Consider the following 21,885-nt stretch of genomic DNA (forward strand, 5'->3'; position numbering starts at 1 on the left):
TAGACCAGGGGAGGGGCAGCTCTGCGGGCCCACCTCGTGGCAGGCACAGGATGACACAAGGCAGGGGCAGGAGCCACAGCTCCTGCAGCTGGCACGGGCCAAGGACACACACAGGGAAACCCACACTGCGCTGGTGGTGCTGCTCAAGGCAGGACTCGCCCTCAGACTCGAGTCTGGCGGCACTGGGATGAGCATATCCTGTTATGCTGTCTCCCTCCCTGCTGACATCAACAATGACTTACCATGAAAAAGTTGGGATATTTCTGAGCCACTCTTTGCTGTTGTGGGTGGGGTTTTTTGATCTTAATGAGTTATGCTTAGATATCTACTGTACCTTCTCTTTCCCTTATCAGCCAAAGGAAGCGACTTCAGATTTTGTAAATGAAGTAACTTCCCTTACACTTTATACAAAGGATTAAGAACTCTTAACACTGCATGTATGAAAACAGATTGCTCCATCACCCTATACCAAGAGTAAAAAGCACACAGTTGCATGCTTCCCTTGTGACCACAAGGGAAATAAAGTTTAACTAGAAAGAAATATTGACCCACACAAGGACAACCTGAAGTATTTGAAAAAGCATTATTGAGCAGCATGCACTTTGTCCATACTGCCTGCAAGCCCTTAGGCAAATATCCTTGTTCAGTTTTTTCTGCCCTTCAGAGGGGCAAAATTGTGTCTTCAAAAGCAGAAGCTAAAGGCATAGTCTTATTCCAGGAATAAAATACTTTTTATTACACCATGCAGTTAAAGCACTCACAAGCAGGAAAGAGAATGAGTAACTACAGAGGGCAAGTGAAAAAAGGACTACTACTCTAATACTTACTACTAACGTCTCTAGTACTGAGTACTTGAGAAAGACATGAATGAAGACAGAGTACAGCACAATATGTTCCTGGAGAATCTGAAGTAGGCCAGCCTTGAGGCAGATAGAAAGGCATTACCACCTCCAGAGTGCTAGACTCAGAAAAGCTACACCACTAGTTGCACTCTTCCCTAGCAGAAACAGTCTTTACTCTGATTCCTAGACATCCACCATATACTTTAAAGAAGCAAATACAGAAGGGACTGTAGTATTTTAAAATTACTTGATATGAACCTACTTTCTCCTTTGGAATTTCTGAGTTAGATTTCTCACCAAAGAAACAAAACAGTTTAAAGCGAAGGGTCTGAACTCACTCTTTTTCCTTTAGGAAGATTCAACTTTCATACCCCATTACCCATGCTCACTTTTTGAAAATGCTTTTGAAAACAAAAGCAGTTAAATATTTCAGAGGAGAAGAATACAGTACAGAATATACAATATACCTTGCCCTCCACAGGCAGGGCTGATATCTCAACTACCTGGTAGGCAAAGTAGTGCAACAAGCAAAAAACAGTGGTAGGTATCTCCTATCATTTTACCTTTAGTTGCTGAGCAGTGAATTCCTCAGGGGCTTCAAAACCTCAAAGCTGTGCAAAATGTTTACAGCTGAGTTTAAAAAAACAGTGAAACCATCAAACAGTACATTGTGAAGGGACTTCTTCTGTTTAAAGAAGTATATTCTTTACCTGTTAAGTACACAATATCATTCACAATCTTTTTCTCTGTACTTTTATATTTACAGGAGTGGATATGTATACCTACATTTTCAAATCAGTATTCTAACACTTGTTCTTAATTTTAAGTGGCAGTGAAGAAGGCAAACAACCATAAAGGTCTGTTTCTAGGAAACTCTCAGTTCGAAGAGGAATCAGTACAGAGAGCTCCTAGTGAACCAATGCAACATCCAAGGCTGATGCTTTGTGCAAACATATCCTAAATGCACAAAGCCAGAATCAGTCCTATAGGAAACATTCTGGGTTTAGCATTGAAAAGTACTTGACTACTAAACCTTGACCACTCCTATCCCCAGAGCTCTCACCTACAGGTTGCTGTAACAGAAGGCCATAATCCCAAATTCAGTATGGTAAAGATACATGGCAAAGTAAAATAATTTGCTTTCTGTTGCTCAGCAGGCCAAGACACAAACCTGTTCTCTTGCCAGTGCAAGATCCAGGATGAGGCTGCAAGAGCTTCATCTATTGTGTCTTAGCTTAGCACGGTGGATGGTAAATAAAAATCAATTCATCAAAGAATAACAAGGTCATTGAAAGTTTTAACATTTGTCATTTGCATCCTCCTCAATGCTCTTTGTTTGTGCTTCATGGCAGTTCCAGCCCATCATACAAAATAGCTTTCTACACAGGATCCATGATAAGTGTAGCATACCCAGATACCCACAAACTGAAAAATACAGGACAAATAAGTTTTTATGCAAATTTATTAATTAGCTTTAACAACAGTAATACATAAATCAATACTATGTCCAGCATAAGGTTGTATAATAAAATATTCTGGTAAGATTGATTTCTAGTGCGTACATTTTAAGGGCAGTTTTCATCCAATTTGGACTTCTTTTTTTAAAAAAATAAATAAATACAAGGCCAAAAATGCTTACTTAATGAAATCCTGCTAAGTAAGACTTCAGGCTCCGTACTGCTTCAAAGCACTACTGAGTACAGGTGTCAGCACACATCTTGGATTCACACACAAATGGGCTGTGCTCAAGCAGCATACAATTTTTTTGACATCCAATGCAGACCAATACACACAACTTTTCCAATTTAAGCTTCCTTGTTTGTCTTCAAACTAGCATTCACTTTTCTATTTTAGGATTGTCTTGCCTTCCAGCTGTGATGTGCACATATGAATCCTAACCACATCATGTTTACCCAGGACAAGGCTCCAGTCCTCTCCTAATAGTACTGCACTATCTAGTGGAACTATTTATGAAACAAATTGCTACTCAAATTAAACAAGACTAAATTGTTCTTGGAGAAAGGAAAAAAAAAAAAAAGCCTTTGGAAACAGGCAGGAACATGGCATGCTCCAGCTCTATTTGTCACATTTTTAGAGCTCTCTAGACTTCAGAAATACATCCTCTCTAGGATGGCTGGTGCTTAGTGCTACAGCATTACATTTTAGGCACCCTGGGTTCTGTGCACTGTAGACAGCACAAAAAAAGCTGCATTTTCAGCTTTGTTTCCCTGATGGCCAATGAGTCCAAGATATACAGTGGCATTCAGATGTTTTTCAAAGTGCAGTATAGAGGCATTCACTGACATTTGGACTACCTTTATTTATATTTGACACTATTACAATCTGGTCCCAATTTAAATTAGATACACATGAGAAAATATATTTGGCAAATCAGAGCTATTTTATTTACTAGTGTACTTATCATATACCACATAAAGCTATCCTTTGGACATATTTATTCTACAAATCTAGATAAGCTTGTTTTATTTGTCTTCTGACAAATTCTGCTGATGGCAAAATTCCCTTTTCCCTAAGTTAGACTCAGGATTGAGTCACAAATTTAAAACCTATTCTAAATTACATATTTTACTTTATTATATCAAAACAAAACCCTAATGCTTGGTTGAAGTATAAACACTTATAAACCTAGTGAAAACATCCCTGAGAAGCTTTCAGCAACATAGAGTAATTATTAGGTTTGGTCCATTAGAGGAGAAAAATCATTACATCCAGTTATTGAAAACTATGGGCTACAAGTGCATTGGTTGTACATTGGATTCCCATTCATTCCATTTCACACCTCTCACAAAACAGTATATCTGAGACAAAAGCCACTAGAGGTTCTTTACATGCTTTGATGGATAATGTCATTGTTACAAAATCTGTGATGACTGGCCTAGATTCAGCCCTGGTGTAACGCCTTTAATTTCAATGGAGTTCACACACTTACATTCCAGGGCTGAGTCTGGCAGCATATATGACCATGAAGGACAGTACCTAAAATTAAAAAAACCCTTAAAAGTTACAGAGGATACTTTTCACAAGTTGCTGACATTATGTTTTCACATACTACTTCTTCTGCAAACAAACATTTTACCAATATTTAAATTTAGAAGTCAGACTGCCAAGCCATAGGAAAACTCAGAACACCACCAGGTTCAACTCTACTGAGAAAGCAAAGTGCGTAATTTCCACAAAAGTGCACGTAGGGTTAATGACTATGGAAGTACTGTGTTAGTACACATGCAGGGTAAAAAAAACCAAAAGAAAACTAACAAAAAAGGCAAGAACTTCTTGAACAGAGGGGAGGTATCATTAACATAGCTCTAAAGTTGCTTTAGAGGGCCTCTCAATCCATCATCTCATTGGTTTAGCAGTATTTTAGAATAAAGTCAAAATTCACATACACATCAGATAAATGCAAATAATCCAACTTCTGCATGAAATATTAACTATTTTCAAATGCAATTGTTTTCAGAAACCCTAATAAAGCCTGATATATTGGAAAATTAACTAAAGCTGCTTGTACTCTGAGGCAAAAACTAAGTCAGCACTAGAATTTATCTTTCTGTACCAGTACTCCTGACCTTAGCACTTTCTGCTACATCAAACCCGAGCAAACCTGCCATTTGTAATTTAAAAGCCATGCTTTGTAATATTACATCAATAGCTTCTGCTAAATGAGGCTGCTTTACTCTAAGAAGTGCAACAAAAGTGTAATACAATATCTTGTACCTAACAGTATTCTAATTTGTAAGGAAACATGCAAAAAACCTGCAAAGGTGTTTCCATAAAGTTAAACCAAAACATAAAATACTATAAAGGTTTTGGGAAAAAAAAAGATAAAATTGTTTATTAGAAGAATCAAGAAGGATCATAGAATACTGTGAGTGAGAAGGGACCCACAAGGACCATCAAAGTCCAATGTTTAGAGAGGATGTTTACACCAGTTTAAGAATAAAGGTGAGCAGAACTGTTCATGGTAAAGGAATATTGGAGAAAAACTCCAAACAATCAAATACTGTATAAAAAGTTATTGTGAAGTAACTAAAAAGCAAAGACCTCATTTTACTCAATGAACACAAGAATTATTCAGAATTCATGGTAAATTGAGTATGTATAACCACTTAACCACAGTATCACTGTAGGGGTCAGCCATGGAACTTGAACAGTATTTTTGTGATCGAACACCAGACTTGTGGGGAACCTTTGATACTGCAGCTGTCAAGATCCAGCCAGGCTGTCCTCTGCCAAACATGAAACCTTTACAGGGTCACTGTAAAACTAATTTTTTCTCTTGGGAAAGCTTCCCCAAAGAGCTAAGTTATGCATTCAACTCTAGAGAAACACCTCAAACAGGGTCATAAAAGGAAGTATATGTGCTTAACCATGGTATTTGTGAAACCAAGTTAGTAAAGAGAAGTGGATCCTTTCAGACAGTAGATGTGTTACCAGGTGGTGAACTGTCAGGGGCTGCTTTGGGATCAGGAGTGTGACAAACAAAAAGTTGTTTTCCCAAGCTTTTTTGAGCAAATCTGAAGTACATTATGTGGCCCATTGCAACAAAAGACACAGAAATAAGCACCAATAAGCCGAAAGCTTCAGGGTTTGGGGCCAAGATGACCATGATGAAGTGCAGCAAGTCAAGAAGATAATTCATGGAGTTTTGGACACCGTTTATGATGCCTCTTTCAGATTCTATGACGTTTTCTTGGAGTAACTGTGTGACAGTCAAATCAAAGGACCAAAGGCCTAGGGAGAGAGAAAACAATTATCCATACTGCTGGGCTTCCCATGGCAAACTCATCACGGGCACAATTCATCTTCCAAGCACTCACTTCTGCCAAAAATGCACAGCATAAGATATCCTCTTGTTGACTAGAAATGATTTCACATTCACAGTCTAGAGCAATTAACTTTCCTTTTACAAAAAATGTCATGAAATAACACATAAATAAACTTGATACATGAAGTTGCCTGTCACATGCTGTTTCATCATGACTAAGGAGTCAATGTTTTACTCATCCTTTTCTTGTTTAAATAGCTGGCTTACAGCTATTTACAGTGTATTCATGCTAGGTGCAATCACTAAAGTTCTGCATTAAAAAAAAAAACCACAAACATCTTTTAAACTATGCAGAATACACATTTCAAATGGGTGATATCAGCTTCCATATTGGTTTAGTCTGTTCATGACTCAGCTTTAGAAGCCTATCTTGCAAAAAACTTAATGCATGTGAATCAAGTATTTTATTCCTCCAGAATTCAGCAAAAACTGCAGAAATTGAGGATAATGATTCTACAGATGACCATTACTGTTCATTACATTTATATGTTAGACTGCCTATTCTGTTGACAGAAACTAATATTATGCTAACCAGCAATACCCCAAAAACTTAAGCTGTCATCCAAATCAAAGCTTCCCTTCTAAATGCCAAGGCAATTTAAATAAATGGAATAATTTAGTAAACTCTGAAATGCAAAGGTTTTCATAGCAGATGTGTTGGGTGCTGTTTCCTAGTAACAAGTGGTTTCATTTGGTTGCGAACAAAAATAATTTAGAGATAAGCTTTCCAAAAAATATGTTACAATAATCTCCAAATGTGGTAACTTTTCTCCTATTAGTGACATAAAATATACATGGAGTTAGTACTGCAGTCTTCACCCTAGTGATACTCTTGCAGCATCATTTCATTTTTATGTGATGTATAATCAACTGGCCCCAGAAACAAGGTGTAACATTCCAATTGTTGGAATTCTCCTATTAGTGACATAAAATATACACGGAGTTAGTACTGCAGTCTTCACCCTAGTGATACTCTTGCAGCATCATTTCATTTTTATGTGATGTATAATCAACTAGCCCCAGAAACAAGGTGTAACATTCCAATTGTTGCCTCTAATTCTAAAGTTCTATTTAGTTGACAGGCACTGTAACTTTTAGAATTAAAAGTAGATGTTAAACCAAATTGTAGAAACATAATACTTACCAACTCTAGCAGCAATGACTCCTGCAAACAGGAGACTAACAGAGATTAAAGGCACAGGCTCAGGACTCATCTCTGGGTCACTGTTAGCAGGAGCAATAGACCCGTTTACCAAGTTGGGCATTCCAGTTGCAAAAATCCTTTCAGGTTCTGGAGATGCTATAGTAGGCAATGGCTCATTTTCAAACAGCCTGGCACTGATGTCAGCAAATGGAGAAACAGTCAGATCCATAGGACTTCCAGGCATAAATACAGAGACGACACATAAGATCAGACAAGCAAACTGAGCGACTCCAGAAATAAGGCCCGTGCGAATGAGGCCGCATTTGCGCCGAAGCCAAGTGAAAGCTACTGTTCCCATGATTCCAGTGACTGCTGAGGCACCCATGAGGAGGCTTAGCACAGAGCCACTCAGCCCCTGAGTGTATGCATAGCCTGTAGTGATACAATCGAACCCAGAACAGTCATATAGAGAAATGCAAGGCCCATGCCTGCAAGGAACACCGGCTGGTTGTAGTACGCAACCCATCCGTCCCGGAAGGTTATGAAAGGTTCGGCAATCCGGGCAGCGCAGCCGACTTCCTTCTCCTGCTGGGGCTCAAAGCCAGCTACATCTTTCTCAATAATTAGCTGCACTCCTTCAGCAGGTTTCATGTCACTCTCTGTGAACAGAAATGGAGCTGTCAGATACACTCCTGCCTGCAAAATGCACAGTGTAAAGCAACAGATGATTGTTTGCCAGAAGTTCACTACTGCAGAAGTGCATCCATCAAGCTCCACTGCCAAGCTTTCTCTTAATTACCTAAACTAAAATCATTTAAAGCCTTCTAAAATCCTATCTGGGGAGTAAGATCAAGTACAGTTTATCCCTATCAGTTTAATTAATTAAACAGTGATAGGAAAAAGCACTGCCTGCTTCTAGACAAGAATGCCCCAGCTCCACAGAGAAATTATTTGTTTAATGAATGCCAGTGTCAGTTGGCATTTTAACACAGCTTTGTATGCTTAAAAGCACTGAATGAAAAAAAAGGCATACTTAAACATCTGTCAGTATCTCATGTCAAGGCTGAAGCCTATCCAGAGTCAAGAGCTTTCAAAGCTTGACTTAAAAAGAAAGAAACAACAAACCAAAAACCTATGCATTTCTACAATTCCATTCTCACTGTACTGAAGGAAAAAGGCACTTCCACTGATCATAAACAAAAATCCAAAAACTCACAGCACTATTTACACTACTAAGGAGGACAAATTCCACAAATGTCTGGATAGCTGAGCAGTGCTTTTACACTATAAAGTTCAAAACTAACTCCACATACAGCAAGTGAGACGCATGAAGTACTTCAACTTTTAAAAACAAGTCTTCTAATGAAATCAGAATATTGCAACAGCAAAGATTAGTAAGTGTTTCCTACATATTGACATTTGCTAAATGCTTCATTCTCCAGAAGTATTAAAAAGCCAAAGCTTTGGAGCCTTCTACACTCTCTTGTTCTCTAATACTCAACTGCCACCAGTCTGGTCCAAAGCTTACTGGACCAGCTATTACCACCATGGATCTGATGGCTGGGAAGACAGATCTCTTCAGTAGTTTTAGTAGCAGCTTTTTAACTCACCATATATTGAAACAAGATTGTTAGTTAGCATTTAAACAAAACTCAGGAATTCTTCATATTTCAAAAAAACCCTAAAAAACCAATAACAAAAGACAAACAAAAACCCACCACCTATGTTACAGCTCGGGGCCATAACATGAGCTTTCAGTAGTGTTATATACTGCTACCTTAAAAATGGGGAAACACTTAAGTTTAGTATTTCAGGATCTGACATTTCTACTACTTCACAATAAAAAGTCAGCTTCTGAATTTAAATTTCTGATATTGAGTCTATCTAAAGTAACTTTAGTATCAATTTCAGTGTTACTTATAGTAATAGCCATAGTCATCTACACTGCAAATCCCACTTATACTGCTTGGCCAAGGAAGCAGAGCTGAAGGCCAAAAGTTTATTTTTTTTCCTCCACCACTTCCTGCAGCATGTAAAAATCATTAAGTCATGCCAGAATAGAAGTATGACCATCTATTCTAGAACCTCCTGAAAGCCTGTCAGTGCTATGTGTAAGCAGAGATGAATTAGCAAGGAATAGTCTTACAGAGGCTGTAAACACTACTGAGCCAAGGGCCTGGTCCAGCTTATTGATGGGTAGGAGTATTCCTAATGGTCAGCCTGAAGTTACAAGGCACACTTGCTCTAAGGGGTTAACAAAGAAAAGACAATTCATTCTGTGGCTGCATTTTATGAAATTATTTTACGAAAAAGCTGCACAAAGTAGTGTTGCTTTGATTAGAGTCTCTAGTATCTATACCCCAAACCTGAAATCTCCAAGCTAGGAGTAGAAAGCTATTTAGCCTCAAAGCAGTGCCTGTGGAAGACAAAAGTCAACACTTGGCTTGACTGATGCAATGAATATACAGTGAATTTGAGTAGTTACATTTCAGTGTTTTCAATACCTTTCTTTACATTCAGCTGTTTCAGTTCCGATGCTTCAACTTTTGCAGATTTGTGAGCCAGAGTAGGGGTTTTCTGGTAAACCTTCCAGAGCAGCAGATATTCCACACACATGGACATCAGGTTCCAGCCAGAAATGAATCCACAGCCAATCATGGGGGAGCCAAATGTCATTATCTGACCAACAGCCATTGGGGCCAAGATATTGGTCAGCTGATCAATTCTTCTTATTGTGGCATTCATATCTGTCAGAAATTATTTGATGATGAAATGACTGGTGAACACTTACAGTGAAATATTCATTGACATAATTGTGAATTGCACATATATAAAGGTAAAGCTACAAGCCTTGCTCCAACTGTAATTGGCTCCAGAGGTAACCAGAGGCACCTTCAGACCGTTTCAATATTTAAGTTCACTGCAATCAACCAAGGTGCTTGTAAGCCAAAACACAACTCCTGTCAGTTTTGCCTGCATGAGGTCTTCCAGGTTTAGCATGCTGGGCTCACAGTGGCACGTTCATTATGAGATGACATCACTTTTACACAGCACTGACACTGTGGACTCTGAGCTCTAGCCCTATAACACTCAAACCTAGCATGCACAGCTCCAGGAATCTCAGAAGGTGGAATTGTTTCTTGGGAAGATAGATTACTATCTCCCAACACTGGAACACTGTATTCTTAGCCTCCTTCATTCACTTCTAATAACTGGTGGCCAAAGAACCACTGTGATAGCAGCAGAACTTTGAAATGGCTTTTACATTTCCTTGTTAAGTCACATTGGTTGATGGCAGTTGTAGGCATCCTTAGATCTTACTGAGCAAAGTCCTCACTCCTTTCTGGTCCTTTGATGTTTACAGTCAAAATAAGCAACCCATTCTCAGCACAAATGCATCTTTCATTTGCCTCACCCTCAATCTTATCTACCTTACTGTCATTAAGCTGTCTGGGTTACAGTAAGTTTCCAATTAATAGCGCCATTCTTCCACTCCTACAAATTGCTAGACAGTGGTTTCACACATGAAGCCCCTTTTAGAGTCCTACTGTAAAACTAGAGCTTGTGAAGGCCAAGTGAAATTCTACATCAGTATGAAGCTGCCTTCATTGAATCTGTAGAGAATTAGTCCTTATCATTCAAAGAAACATTTGGGTTACTCTATTTCAAAGTAAATTCAATGTTAACCTAGTTAACCCTCAGTCAAATAGTCAAGTGAGATACTTGCATAATATTTGGCTCTAAAAATTCCAACCAACTAACCTTTGTTTTTTGAATTGAGTTATAATTCTACTCAGAAAAGGTACAAAGAGTGAGCAGAAAAACTAATCAAGGGCAACAAAGGAGAAGTTAAGGTAATTTTTTATTTCCCTACTCCACTAACTTGCATTACTAAGATTTCTCTTTGAGGAAAGGTAACAATGCAGAGATGGACAACAGTATTTGCTGCAAAGTCAGGGTCAGCACTTTTAATTATTTTTTTCTTTTACATTAGGGAGTTTCAATAGTTTCCAGATTACATCATGGTTAAACAGAAAACAAGCCTGTTCAGTCTGGAAGGGATGTCTCAGATAAATCTGTTGAACTAAGGTGCTTAATCCAGTGATTGTTTTCATTCTCAATCAAGTCATAAGAGAATTCACAGTAATCTCTTGCCTGATTTCTCAGTACAAAATGTAAGTGGTCATACAATTGTGCCTGAGCTCATGAAGCAGTAAAGAGGCAGGACTGACTCCCAGGCAGCAGTTCTCTGCAGGTGTGGTCTGTGATTTATCTCATGTGTTATGTGGGACAGGGATGGGGGAGATGATTTGCTGAGTAAGATCTGACACAGCAAGAAAAGTTTTAATAGTTCTCATTAACTTAAGACTTTTACAGATAGCTGCTATTTTTCTACCTGTGATTCACATGTGTAAAGAAAGTTCACCTGTATTACTGCTCTACAAAAGGCATGACCTAGAAAGGCACTGCAAGGCCAAAATAAAAGATTAAGGAAGATAATTTGTAGACTGGGAAATAAAAGTATGACACTTTTAATGCACCTAAGAATTAACCTTTCCTGGGATGAAATTCTTTCATTGGAGATAAAAATCTGGAATACAGGATTGAAATTTCCAAAAGGACTCTGAACTCTATGGGCAATTCAGGCAGCTTTATACAAAATTAGAGTCGAGAAGCTGAAATGCTGTCTAAGCCTGAAGGTATCTAAACTATAGAGGTGAGCTATAGAGGTCTGGGTAATGTTAAACTGCTCTGTGCCTTGTTTGCAGCTCAGTATCAGTTCCTCTATCTGAGAAGGCTTAAGTCCCCTTATGGGGTTGATTCAGAGTCTATAGAGCCTGGCCAAATTCATCACAAAAAATGCTGCTTCATTACAATCAGAGGAGCAGCACAGCCAAAGATTGCTGTAACACCCTTTGATGCAATTTGTATTGTGCAGCCTTGGTGAGTCCCAGTCTCTCACATCCAAGAAGTCTCAAAACTACCAAGCTACAATAGGATATAAATGGGAATTAATTCTCTCTCCTAGTAGTATCAATGTCACTGTGCAAGTGCAGGGCACAGGGAGAGAAGCAAACAATCTTTTGCCTAGAAAGTACTTCATCTGTAGTCTATGCTCAAAAGTACCCGATATCAAAGGAAAGCAGAGCTTCCAATTCTAGCTGAAGGGAAGTTCACAGCTCTGAGTTAGACATCTAATGCTAGAGAAATGCAAGGTTTCAAATGTGCCTGCATGCACAGTATTACCTACTGGCAATTCCCTAATATAACTACATAACTGTTCTGGACTTCATTTTCATGCATCTTTGTTTGATCCCTATGAGAGGAGCCCAGTTACGCAAGAGTGCTCGGTTTCATTCCAGGGACCTAAAAATAAAGTATTGCAACACTTGGCTTGTTCAGCAAGACTAGTTTTCCTAACAGAGCTGCAGCAGGACTAAGAGGAGGGCAAAACAAGTTTGGGGATACCTAACTGAATTGCAATCACAACAGTAACTTGTGATCTTGGTAGCTGTAGTCCAGAGTGAGGAAGAGCAAAATAAAGGCTGCCCGTTTACTTGTTTTTTTTCTCATAATATCTGGAATTCAAAGATGCACTGATCTCTGTAAACCTCTAGTCTTAAAACAAGAATAAAATCAAGCTTGGAAAGTAAGACATGCAAGGTATTATAAAGGCAATATATTTCACCTGCCAGTTTGCTTCTGTCTTCCCCTGCAACCACAACAATCCAGTCCCTCTGAATTGTGATCGCTGTGGCAGTGCTGGCCAAATTGGCAATATTTGCTATTGTGATAACCAGGATATAGCACAATGTCTAGAGAGATGAGGGGAAAGAGTTATGTGAGAAAACTGATGGACATCTCTACTTTCTACACAAGCAGAAAAGACTTTTATATTTCATTCCATACATTTCAGCATTATTCTTCACACAAAACAAGATCAAATCTACAATTCCTAGCAGAAAACAATCATCATATCTGTTTACCAACAAGTACAGTTTCATTCGCCAGTTTTGGCTCCCAGAAATGTCTGTACAGATTAAAGAATTAAAGATTAAGATAAAAATTCATCCATCTCCCATGCTTCTCAAAGTTTCTTCATAAGCTAATTTCTTATTAACAAGTTGAAGCACTCACAAGAAGCCATCCATGGTATAATGTCAAGAGCTGTGTCTTAAACAAGAAGATAATCATCAGGATAACACCACACAGGATGACAGATGAATTCTGCACAACCAAGGATGTCTGGGCCACTGTTTTAAACCAAACAGAGAGCAACAGTTACGAACATAAGAATGAGCTAGCTATAGCCTTAAGGTGGACATAATTAAGGAACACACACAGATTTATTAAATAGCTTTGTTTTCCTAGTCTCCCTCAAAAGATAAGTGGCAAAAGTATACTTTATAGTAGATTCTGAATCTTCCATTGTCTTAGGGAAAGAAACTAATGTCTAATGTAACTTTGTAGCTCCTGATTTACACTCAATGTAGGTCTTCTCTCAAAGTCCCTGTTTCAAGTCAGTAAAAACCTAACTCAAGCCTCTGAAATTCATCTTCAACCTACCATGGAAAAAATACTATTTTGAAAATTTTTGGAAAGTAAAAATTCATTTGAAGAACTTGATCCTATTTTATTTGTAAAACAGACTACAGTGTATATGCAAAATGCATAATGCAAACACAGTGTGTTTACACTTAAGTGAGAGATGTTTGTATCCAGATAAAAGACGACAAAAATACAGGTGTATGTTAGTGTTTTAACGTAAATAGAATTTGGTCTGTAGCCCTTAAAGTTACATATATTTTACCTTTTGTGTTTCCATACATCGCTACACATCACATGGATTTGGCCTGAGTAACAAACACATGACTTAAAACTGTTTTCCTCTTGTCTTTGAGAGTATCTCTGTGTAACCATCACCACTCTGAAACCATCTGCCCTTCTTAGATGAGCAAGCCTCATTCTCATCTTTGACTTGAATTAACTGCCAGCTTCACCTTTTAAACATGAATTTGGAAGGTAAATAACCTGCTCAAGGCATCTAACCTTTGAGCCTGGAGTTCTTGTCCACCCAGTCTCCAATAAGGGCTCCCAGGAGAAGAACTGATCCCGCCACAACCAGGCCATAGACCGCAGTCAGGAGCAAGCTGTTGCCGTAAAGTTCAACCAGGAACACAGACACGGCAAAATGCCACATCCGATCTCCCTTGAAGAGTAAGAGAACATACACAACATTACTGGTTGCTCTTTACAGGTGCACAGGTTCACTGGTTTACTAAAGCTCTGCCAAAAGTCTGGACTAAAATAGAGGTTTGTTACACGTACAGAGGTGCTGTGGGGTTTTTGTGGTTGTTGGTTTCTTAGGAGTTTGTTGATTAATACATCCTGTCACCATTGATTTTATCCCAGTGTCATTAAGATCATCTATCCTAATCAAGTGGATCATTACAGCTTGTAATACCACAAATCCAAAAATCCCAGATATTTTCTATTAGTATATTACTGGACAAAGTCTGTCACCAGACACATCCAACAAGCCTCAAAAAGCTTACACAAATTCTCTGGCACAGATCAAATATTAACAACAGATTTACCATCACTATTTAAATAACTTTTCAAGGCAGCAGTTTGCTCTTAGATGATCAAAGCTTAACTGCTGCTTTATAACACAAGAGTGAGTCAAGTGAAAACAAGTCATCATACAACTCAGGATAGATATAGGTAAATGTTAACTGAAGTTTCTAAAATCAATGGACTTGAGCTGTTTTTAGTGTTCAGCACTGGCATATTACTCAAGGAGGTAGAATAGCATAGCTCATTTAACCTGTTGTAAACTCACTGCTAGTTCAGCCTATTGCTAATTTAACCCAGTGCTTAAAAAAAACCACATTCGTGTCCTGATAACCACTTGCTACACGTACAAAAAGGACACCCAAATTGTTACACACATCCAAGTGAAGTCATTTTCATTCTATTCAAAACATTCTCAGGTTTGCTAATAAATACATGGAGGTATTTTTGTCACATCTCACTTCACTTTTGAACATATTGCAGAAATACATGACAGAAAAATCCTTTCTGTCATCAGTAAAAAACCAGATGAATAGAAATCATTCATACCACTCTAAGGCACACAGGTTGTTTAATAAGGGTCTCTAACATGAGTCTCCTACAAACCAAACATGAAACTGTTTTCTTCTGTTGCCTTATCTTAAATAAATAGTTGCTATGTGATACAGCAAAGAGTGCAAATTTCTAAAGACTTCAAATATTCGGAAGGGCTGGGGGAGGTGTAGCATAAAACAACTTTTAAAAATCAAAGCCAGCCAGATCTAACCATGTAACACAGCAATCAAAAGCTACATAAAAAGCATACTATTTGGAGGGTCAGAATAATTGCAAAGTGTGATTAGCCCGCAGTATAGTACAGACACAAAAAGCACTTGCCTCTTAATGTTATTTGAGTTCACTGGAGTTTTCTGCAAACATTGTAACATGTAAACTTTGATACTTGTTTCCTTAAACACAGGCTGAAAAAAATTATACTCCAATCATGGGAAGAAAAATTCCATCTTTCCAAATAAACCCCAGGGTATTTTGTACGCTTTTTTAAACTAAATTGACAAATGTTACTATAAGCATGATCATCTTGTGTCTCCTCATATATTATAAACAATTTTTCACTCAAGAGACACCTAAAGACTTCTGTAAATATGTTCCACTTACATTCCATGGCTAGTTAGCAGAAATACATAGAAAATATCCTAGCAATGAATCCACAGGCATATCATTTCCCAATTCCAGCTTTCACTTAAATTTAATATGACCTCCTGAGATGGTACTTTATAGAATTTCACTTAAAACACATGCAGGTGAATTAACCCGGATAACTGTTTATTGAGCTAGGAAAATGATCAAAAAAACCTTTCATATTAATTTTGGGTTTTTTCTTTATGCATAGATGTTCCAGACAAAATGAAAAAGGCACTTTCAAAAAAAAAAAATCTAAGCACGTGCAAGTCAGTGCCAGTCACTACTGTCAGAGTAAAAAAATATGAATTTCACTTCAAACTCACAGAAAGGTTCTTTTGATTCCTGCTTTGCTGCACACTTATCTGAGAGCATGTGAACACTGTTCAACTTTATCCAACACATTTACCCAGAGTATTTTGATCAGGTCAACCCACAGAGAAGATTTCTGGGGAAACCACAGCTGTTACAACCAGAAAGTATGATTTTCTTTCAAGAATTAAAAACCATAAAAAATAGGCAAAGATAAATAAGAACAATATTAGTGAATTGCAGAGCTTTGTAACAGGTATGTTATTTCAAGCTAAGAGCTATTGAAATTTGAACAGCAAATATTCTTTAGAGAAACAGACAGATCCTTCATTACATACACTTAGTCCCACCTTCAAATGTGCCTTTTTGAGAACTTTTAAATAGCTACAGCTGTTCAGCATCACTATCCTTTTAAAGACAGCTCCTCCCCTTCTGTAATTATAATTACCCTTATACTGAATGCATACAATCCACGTCAGAACTCAAGCCAACAAGTTGAGGAATAGCCAGGCCACACCTACTGCCAGCCTCCTGAGGGGCACAGATAAGGCTGGAAGTCGGAATCAGCTGATCTCCAGGAAAACATTAGGCCTGACACCAAGAAGGTGAACCCAGTTCCATGCTGTTCCTTTATTGCTGAGGGATAGACACCAACAGCATAAGGTCAGCCCATTAAGATCCCTGAGGCCAGGCACACATTCAAACACTTGACTGAGCAAGGGCCCAACAGAGTCTGGACTTTGTTCAAGTCTGAACACTTCTGGAGATGTGACATGTTTAATCATTTACAACTTCTCTTGGGATTTGGGAATGGCATAGTAACACAAAAACCTAATCAGCTCTCTCAACAAAGCAAAACCCCGTTTCTCTTGAGTTTTGCATTGTGGACAGAGCCATTCTAAAACAAAGATGATCTATTACTTGGTGTTCTGAAGAGTCAGGTATTTGTTTACTGTTTCTGGTAGCAAAAACTTTCACACTACAGGAACACCAAAGCTTAGGAGATACAAAAGGTGAAGTCCTGCACCCAGTTCTGTCAAAACAAGCTATTGCAGAATAACTTCTGTTGTTTGAGCAGATTTGGTTGGGGGTGTTTTGAGTCAAGATTTTCAGCACAAAACCCACCAGGACCTGACCAGGTTATATTAATATTGCTAAACAGACATCTTGTAGTCTATCACTTGTTACTGTGCACAAGATTGTTTTCTAACTCTGCTTTGCCACCTTTACTCAGGGACTCAGAGCAAGCCCACCACAGAGCTGGGAAGCACTGGCCAGAGAGGAGTAAGCAGGGTTGGCCAAATTGCCAGTGAGGCACTTCGTGGGCATGACTGAAAAAAATTGTGGCAGGAAATAAGTCTTGACTTCTGAAGGAGCTGTTTGGCTCGCTGCTTTTTAACATTAACAACTGCCAAAATATTGCATTTGTTTAAGCAAACATTTGATACCACTCAAAGACTGTTTTCATTAAGAGAAACATCAGTACGACCTTTCAGGTTAGCGAAAGCAAGAAGCTCCAGAGTCAGGCATGCGCTGTTGTAACTGGAGATCAGCCATTTGTTCAACACATACATCAAACCAATCCAAATGTTCCAAGACCGGACCAAAACACAGAACAAAGAAAATGAGGGGAAACCTTCCATTTATTTTTGAACCAAGCCATTGTATGGAGACTTATGATTGTGTTAAAATACACACATATTCTTAATTTTATTCTGTGGAACAGAAGCAGACTGTCTATTATTAGTGCATATCTTAAGGTAGCTTTTTTTTTTAAGTACTCTTCAAGTGAGTAAAAGCTGGTAGAGTAAGTTATATTAGCACAAAAGGAAATAATTTCAAGAGGCAAGCGATTTAACAGAAGACATCTCCTGATGCTGTCAACCAGTTAGCTCATGAGTGGCAGTATTGAGTCCATTGTAAACACTGAGCAATTCACATTAGTAAACATGAGTCCTTTCCATATAACGCTGCAATGGGCTGTCTCTCATTCTGCCCCTCTATAAGGAGTCTCACAGGTTCTACAGTTTTTTAAAAACATTAAAAGGTACAGAACCAGTCCTTCCAAAAATTGACCACTGCACTACAACTACACCTCCTGTAATATATTTTGCAAAGATTATGAAGACTTTTAACAGCAAAGTGTTGTAACAAGACCTCTACGGTGGTGTGCTAATTTGTGAAGATGTTTGGAAAGCACCAATAAAGCTCAGGTAAATCATAGCCAATTAATAAAATCCTACTTTTACCAGGGCAGTATTTTACTTACCCAAGTGGACAGTGCATGTCCAAGATAAAGAAGAAACTTTGCAGACGTAAAATAGGCAATCACAGATCCTAAATGAGAAATAAGAAACAGATGCTAAAGCAAATGCGGGCACATCCACCGCATTTCGGTACAGCAGGCACAGCTCGCTGCCGTGGACACCGTTCTGCGAGCGGAGGCGCCACCGGGACACGGCGCGATTTGGTGCCCCCCACCCGCGGGCAGCCCCGCCCGGTCACCCGCGCCCGGAACCGCTCGGGGCCGGTCCGTCCGCACTGACCGCCGCGCCGCCGGCCCTCCGGCTCCGCTGCCCGCGCCATGCCGGCCCGCTCCGCCGCTGCCGAGAGAAGGGGGGGACACGCGGCTTCGCTCCGTGTTGCCTTCCCCGACTTAGCTAGCACTGTAGCTGAAGTCGGAAAGCCTTGGCCTTATGCGCCGCGGGCGGCGGGGACGCTCCGCCGCGGAGGGGCCGAGCGCCGCTCGACGCCCGGCTGAGAGCTCTGGGCTGCCCAAAGCCGACGCTTTGGGCTGGGAGGCGGCGGCGCAGCGCCTTTTGTAGCGGCCGCGGCACCGCCCCCGCCCGGCCCGGCCCGGCCCGCCCCGGGGGCGGCCCCAGCCCCGGCACCGCCAGAGCCCGGCGGAGCGGGAGGGGCGCCGCGGGCGGCTCCGGGGGGCAGCGCCCGGTGCTGAGCCCCGGCTCCGGGCACCGCGGCTGGCACCCCGGCTGGCACCCCGGCAACCGTGAGCACCTTAGTGCTGCCTCTGCCGCGGCTCTCTGCTGTTCCCTTTTTGTTTTCTGGCATCTTAAAAAACGTGACGTCCTTGAATATGCAGATTCAAGAAGCTGGGGTTGTAAGAGAAGCGCCAATTACCTCAAGCCTGTGGTTGAAACGCTGCCAAGGACAGTGCTGTCAATTCTGAGGTTCCAAGTAAAAAAAAAAAAACGTAAACAGGGTACCAAAATTTAAGCTAATTCAAATGACATTTCTATTCTAATGAAGGTGGTGTAGAATTGACCCAGTTGCTGCTGGCTCAGGCTCTCTGCTTCAGATGAAGCATCCCAGTTCCTACCATAAATACTTTTTTTGCACACTATGTGACCTACTTTTGGTATTGACCACCTCAAAAAACTGCATGTTTATAGAACTTAAGAAACAGTCAAAATGTACAATAAGCTAGATCTTTTTCAGGATACTGTGAAAATATTTAAGAATTATCTATCCCCTTGTGCGGTTGAAATAATAATGATTGTTCTTGCCTGCCAGAGCTGAGATTATATTTTCATTGTGTAATACTGTGAAGTTCCCTCCTCTGTGTGTAAAATTGCTTTTGGTTTGGGTTGTGTGTTTTTTTGTTTGATTTTTTTTTGGTTGGTTGGTTTTTTCCCCCCAAGTATATAGGCCACCCCAGAAGCAAATGCCTGACATAACAGACCAATAACCTGTACTGGTGTTGCCACTCCTGTGATCTTGTTCAAAGTATTCTTACATTAATTAGATGACTTTCTATGCATGAATCATGGATTATACTTTGCATAATGGGAACTATACCTTGGGAAAAAAGAATTCAGAAATAAAATTCAATATAAATATAGGAAGACTACAATTGCTATTTTAATGGGATTGGTTATCCTAGGTGAGTTAAGTGTTTCTTCTTATGGTATATTCCTTTAAATTTTGCAGGAAATCTTTTCTCAGATTGTCATCAAAAGCAGAGTAAATTTTTTTATGTTTTTTCTTATACAGCCTTACTGCTTAAACTGTACTCTTTTTACTAACAGCTAAAAAATAATTACTTTTCCTAAACCTTAACAATTTTAATATTATTATCCCATGTTAAATAAAAACCCTACAGCATATCAAAATGGCTATTTAGTGGTTTTAAGTCTCTTAACTGTCAATTCTTGCACTTCTACTGACAAGGGCAGTGTATTCCACAGGCAGACACAGAGATGAATTCGGGTCTAAGCCCTGGCTGTTACTTGTGTCTCAGCAGGAAGGCAGCAGAATCTGGAGGAGCTCTGTGTCACAGATGCCTGCCCTGCTCCATTGCAGGCTATGCCATTGGACTCACATCTTTTCCAGTCCTGTCCCTGGTGGCACTCGTGGCCACTGCTATGGTTTGGTTACTGGATTGATGGGGTCTGATCTGGTCTGTGAGGTACATAATGCATACCCACGCATATGTGATACAGCAGCAGCAGTAACACTTAACAGCACAGTACTGCTGGTTAGACCTTTTCTGTTACTAGAGAATGATGTGCTCTCTAGTTTCTAGTTCTCTAGAATTAGAGTTTAAATAATCATTTCTGATTGAGTGTTCACTGAACACTCAATTGGATTGTATAGGTGAAATCATCATCTTGGCAATTTTTCCTACTGGTAATGAATTGGGTTTGGGTGATATTTAAGCTATGCCAAGAGGCAAAGAAAACATGGACAACATCCTTTGGTTACTGTATGTCTCTGGGATTTCTCACATGGAAGAATGAGTCCAGCAGGACACAGAGTGAGCACAGAGTGAGTCTGGGATGCTGCTCTAGGGGATGGCAGCGGAGGCTGTATCATGTGTGCAGTGGGGTATCCTGTGTGCAGGGGGTGCTGCACAGGACTGCACGGTGCAGATAAACCCTGCAGTTTGTCCACTGCAGCTCACACCTGTCCCAGCCATGCCAGACTCACTGCTCACAATGACACAAGGCACTTGCAGGTGCCAGCAGGCACCAGCCAGAATTTCTTACATCCACGGGCATGTGTGTTATACCCTTCTCTAACAATTTCCCTGCCAAATGTGCAGAGGACTTAGACATATAGCTAAAAGGCCATAGCTGATTTGTGAGGTGTTTCCAAAAGCAGGGGAGTTGGGAGGTAGGGGAAATTCATAGTTCTTCTCCTAAATTTGCCACCACTTTGCTGATGATCTTCCCAACATGCTTATTAAAGTAAGTCTGTGCTCAGTTTTTTCCCCTTACAGTACTGATGTCCAACATAATACAGTAGCTTGAACACTGTTTTTTACATCTAAGATGCTGCTAAAAAAAGCCTCAAATATTTTTATAAATACTCCACTAAATCCAAATTTTATCAGATTGCTTTGTGAAGCCCCTGTAAATATATTTTTAAAGATGCACATCTTTTTTTCAGGTTGACTGGCTCACCAGAGTCTTTTCACAACATTTACAAATTTCTGATGTATTTAGGATGTTTAATAGCTGGAAGTTGTATGAGAGGAGTTGCCAGTTTTACTTGGTACATCCCTGACTCAGGAGTCTTGCAACAACAATTTACACAATGGCACAGCACAGCAGCCATGGATTTGAGACCAGGCCTGACTAATGGTCACTGTCAGAATGAACATGGACATTTGAATTAACAAGACATATATTTATGTTATAGTCTTCCTAGCTAAAGTTTTTTCAGTGGATAAATTCCATAAGCTTTCTTAAAAATATATTACTAATATAATAGTTATTATTTGAATGAAGAAATATAAACAGAAACTAGTTTTTAGATTTTTAAAGTTTCTGATGTAAATATAAAAAAATTCATTCAAAAGGCATTCATTCTTCAAAGTACTTCTAATAAGACAGGTGTCTAAAAAAAACTCTTATATTTAATTTTTCTGGCAACAAGGGCAACAATTAAACTATAAGATGTAAACAACTGAAATTTTTTTCATTATTGGTAAGTGCATAACTATGATGTCAGTAATAGTCAAAGAT

The 21,885-nt window shown here is 39.5% G+C and overlaps 1 protein-coding gene across 1 annotated transcript; it reads right to left on the bottom strand.

Moving 5' to 3' along the window:
- Positions 1–2,286: 2,286 nt before the first annotated feature.
- Positions 2,287–18,671, bottom strand: SLC40A1 (solute carrier family 40 member 1). Its single transcript, XM_036386743.1, is given in 9 exon segments — positions 2,287–5,594; positions 6,833–7,288; positions 7,291–7,491; positions 9,337–9,579; positions 12,522–12,648; positions 12,971–13,086; positions 13,883–14,042; positions 18,168–18,235; positions 18,445–18,671. Coding segments are annotated over 9 exon segments (1,731 nt in total). The 5' UTR covers positions 18,485–18,671; the 3' UTR covers positions 2,287–5,274.
- Between the last annotated feature and the right edge of the window lie 3,214 nt (positions 18,672–21,885).

Source organism: Molothrus ater, chromosome 7, assembly GCF_012460135.2.
Source record: "Molothrus ater isolate BHLD 08-10-18 breed brown headed cowbird chromosome 7, BPBGC_Mater_1.1, whole genome shotgun sequence".
Classification (NCBI taxonomy): Eukaryota; Metazoa; Chordata; class Aves; order Passeriformes; family Icteridae; genus Molothrus; species Molothrus ater.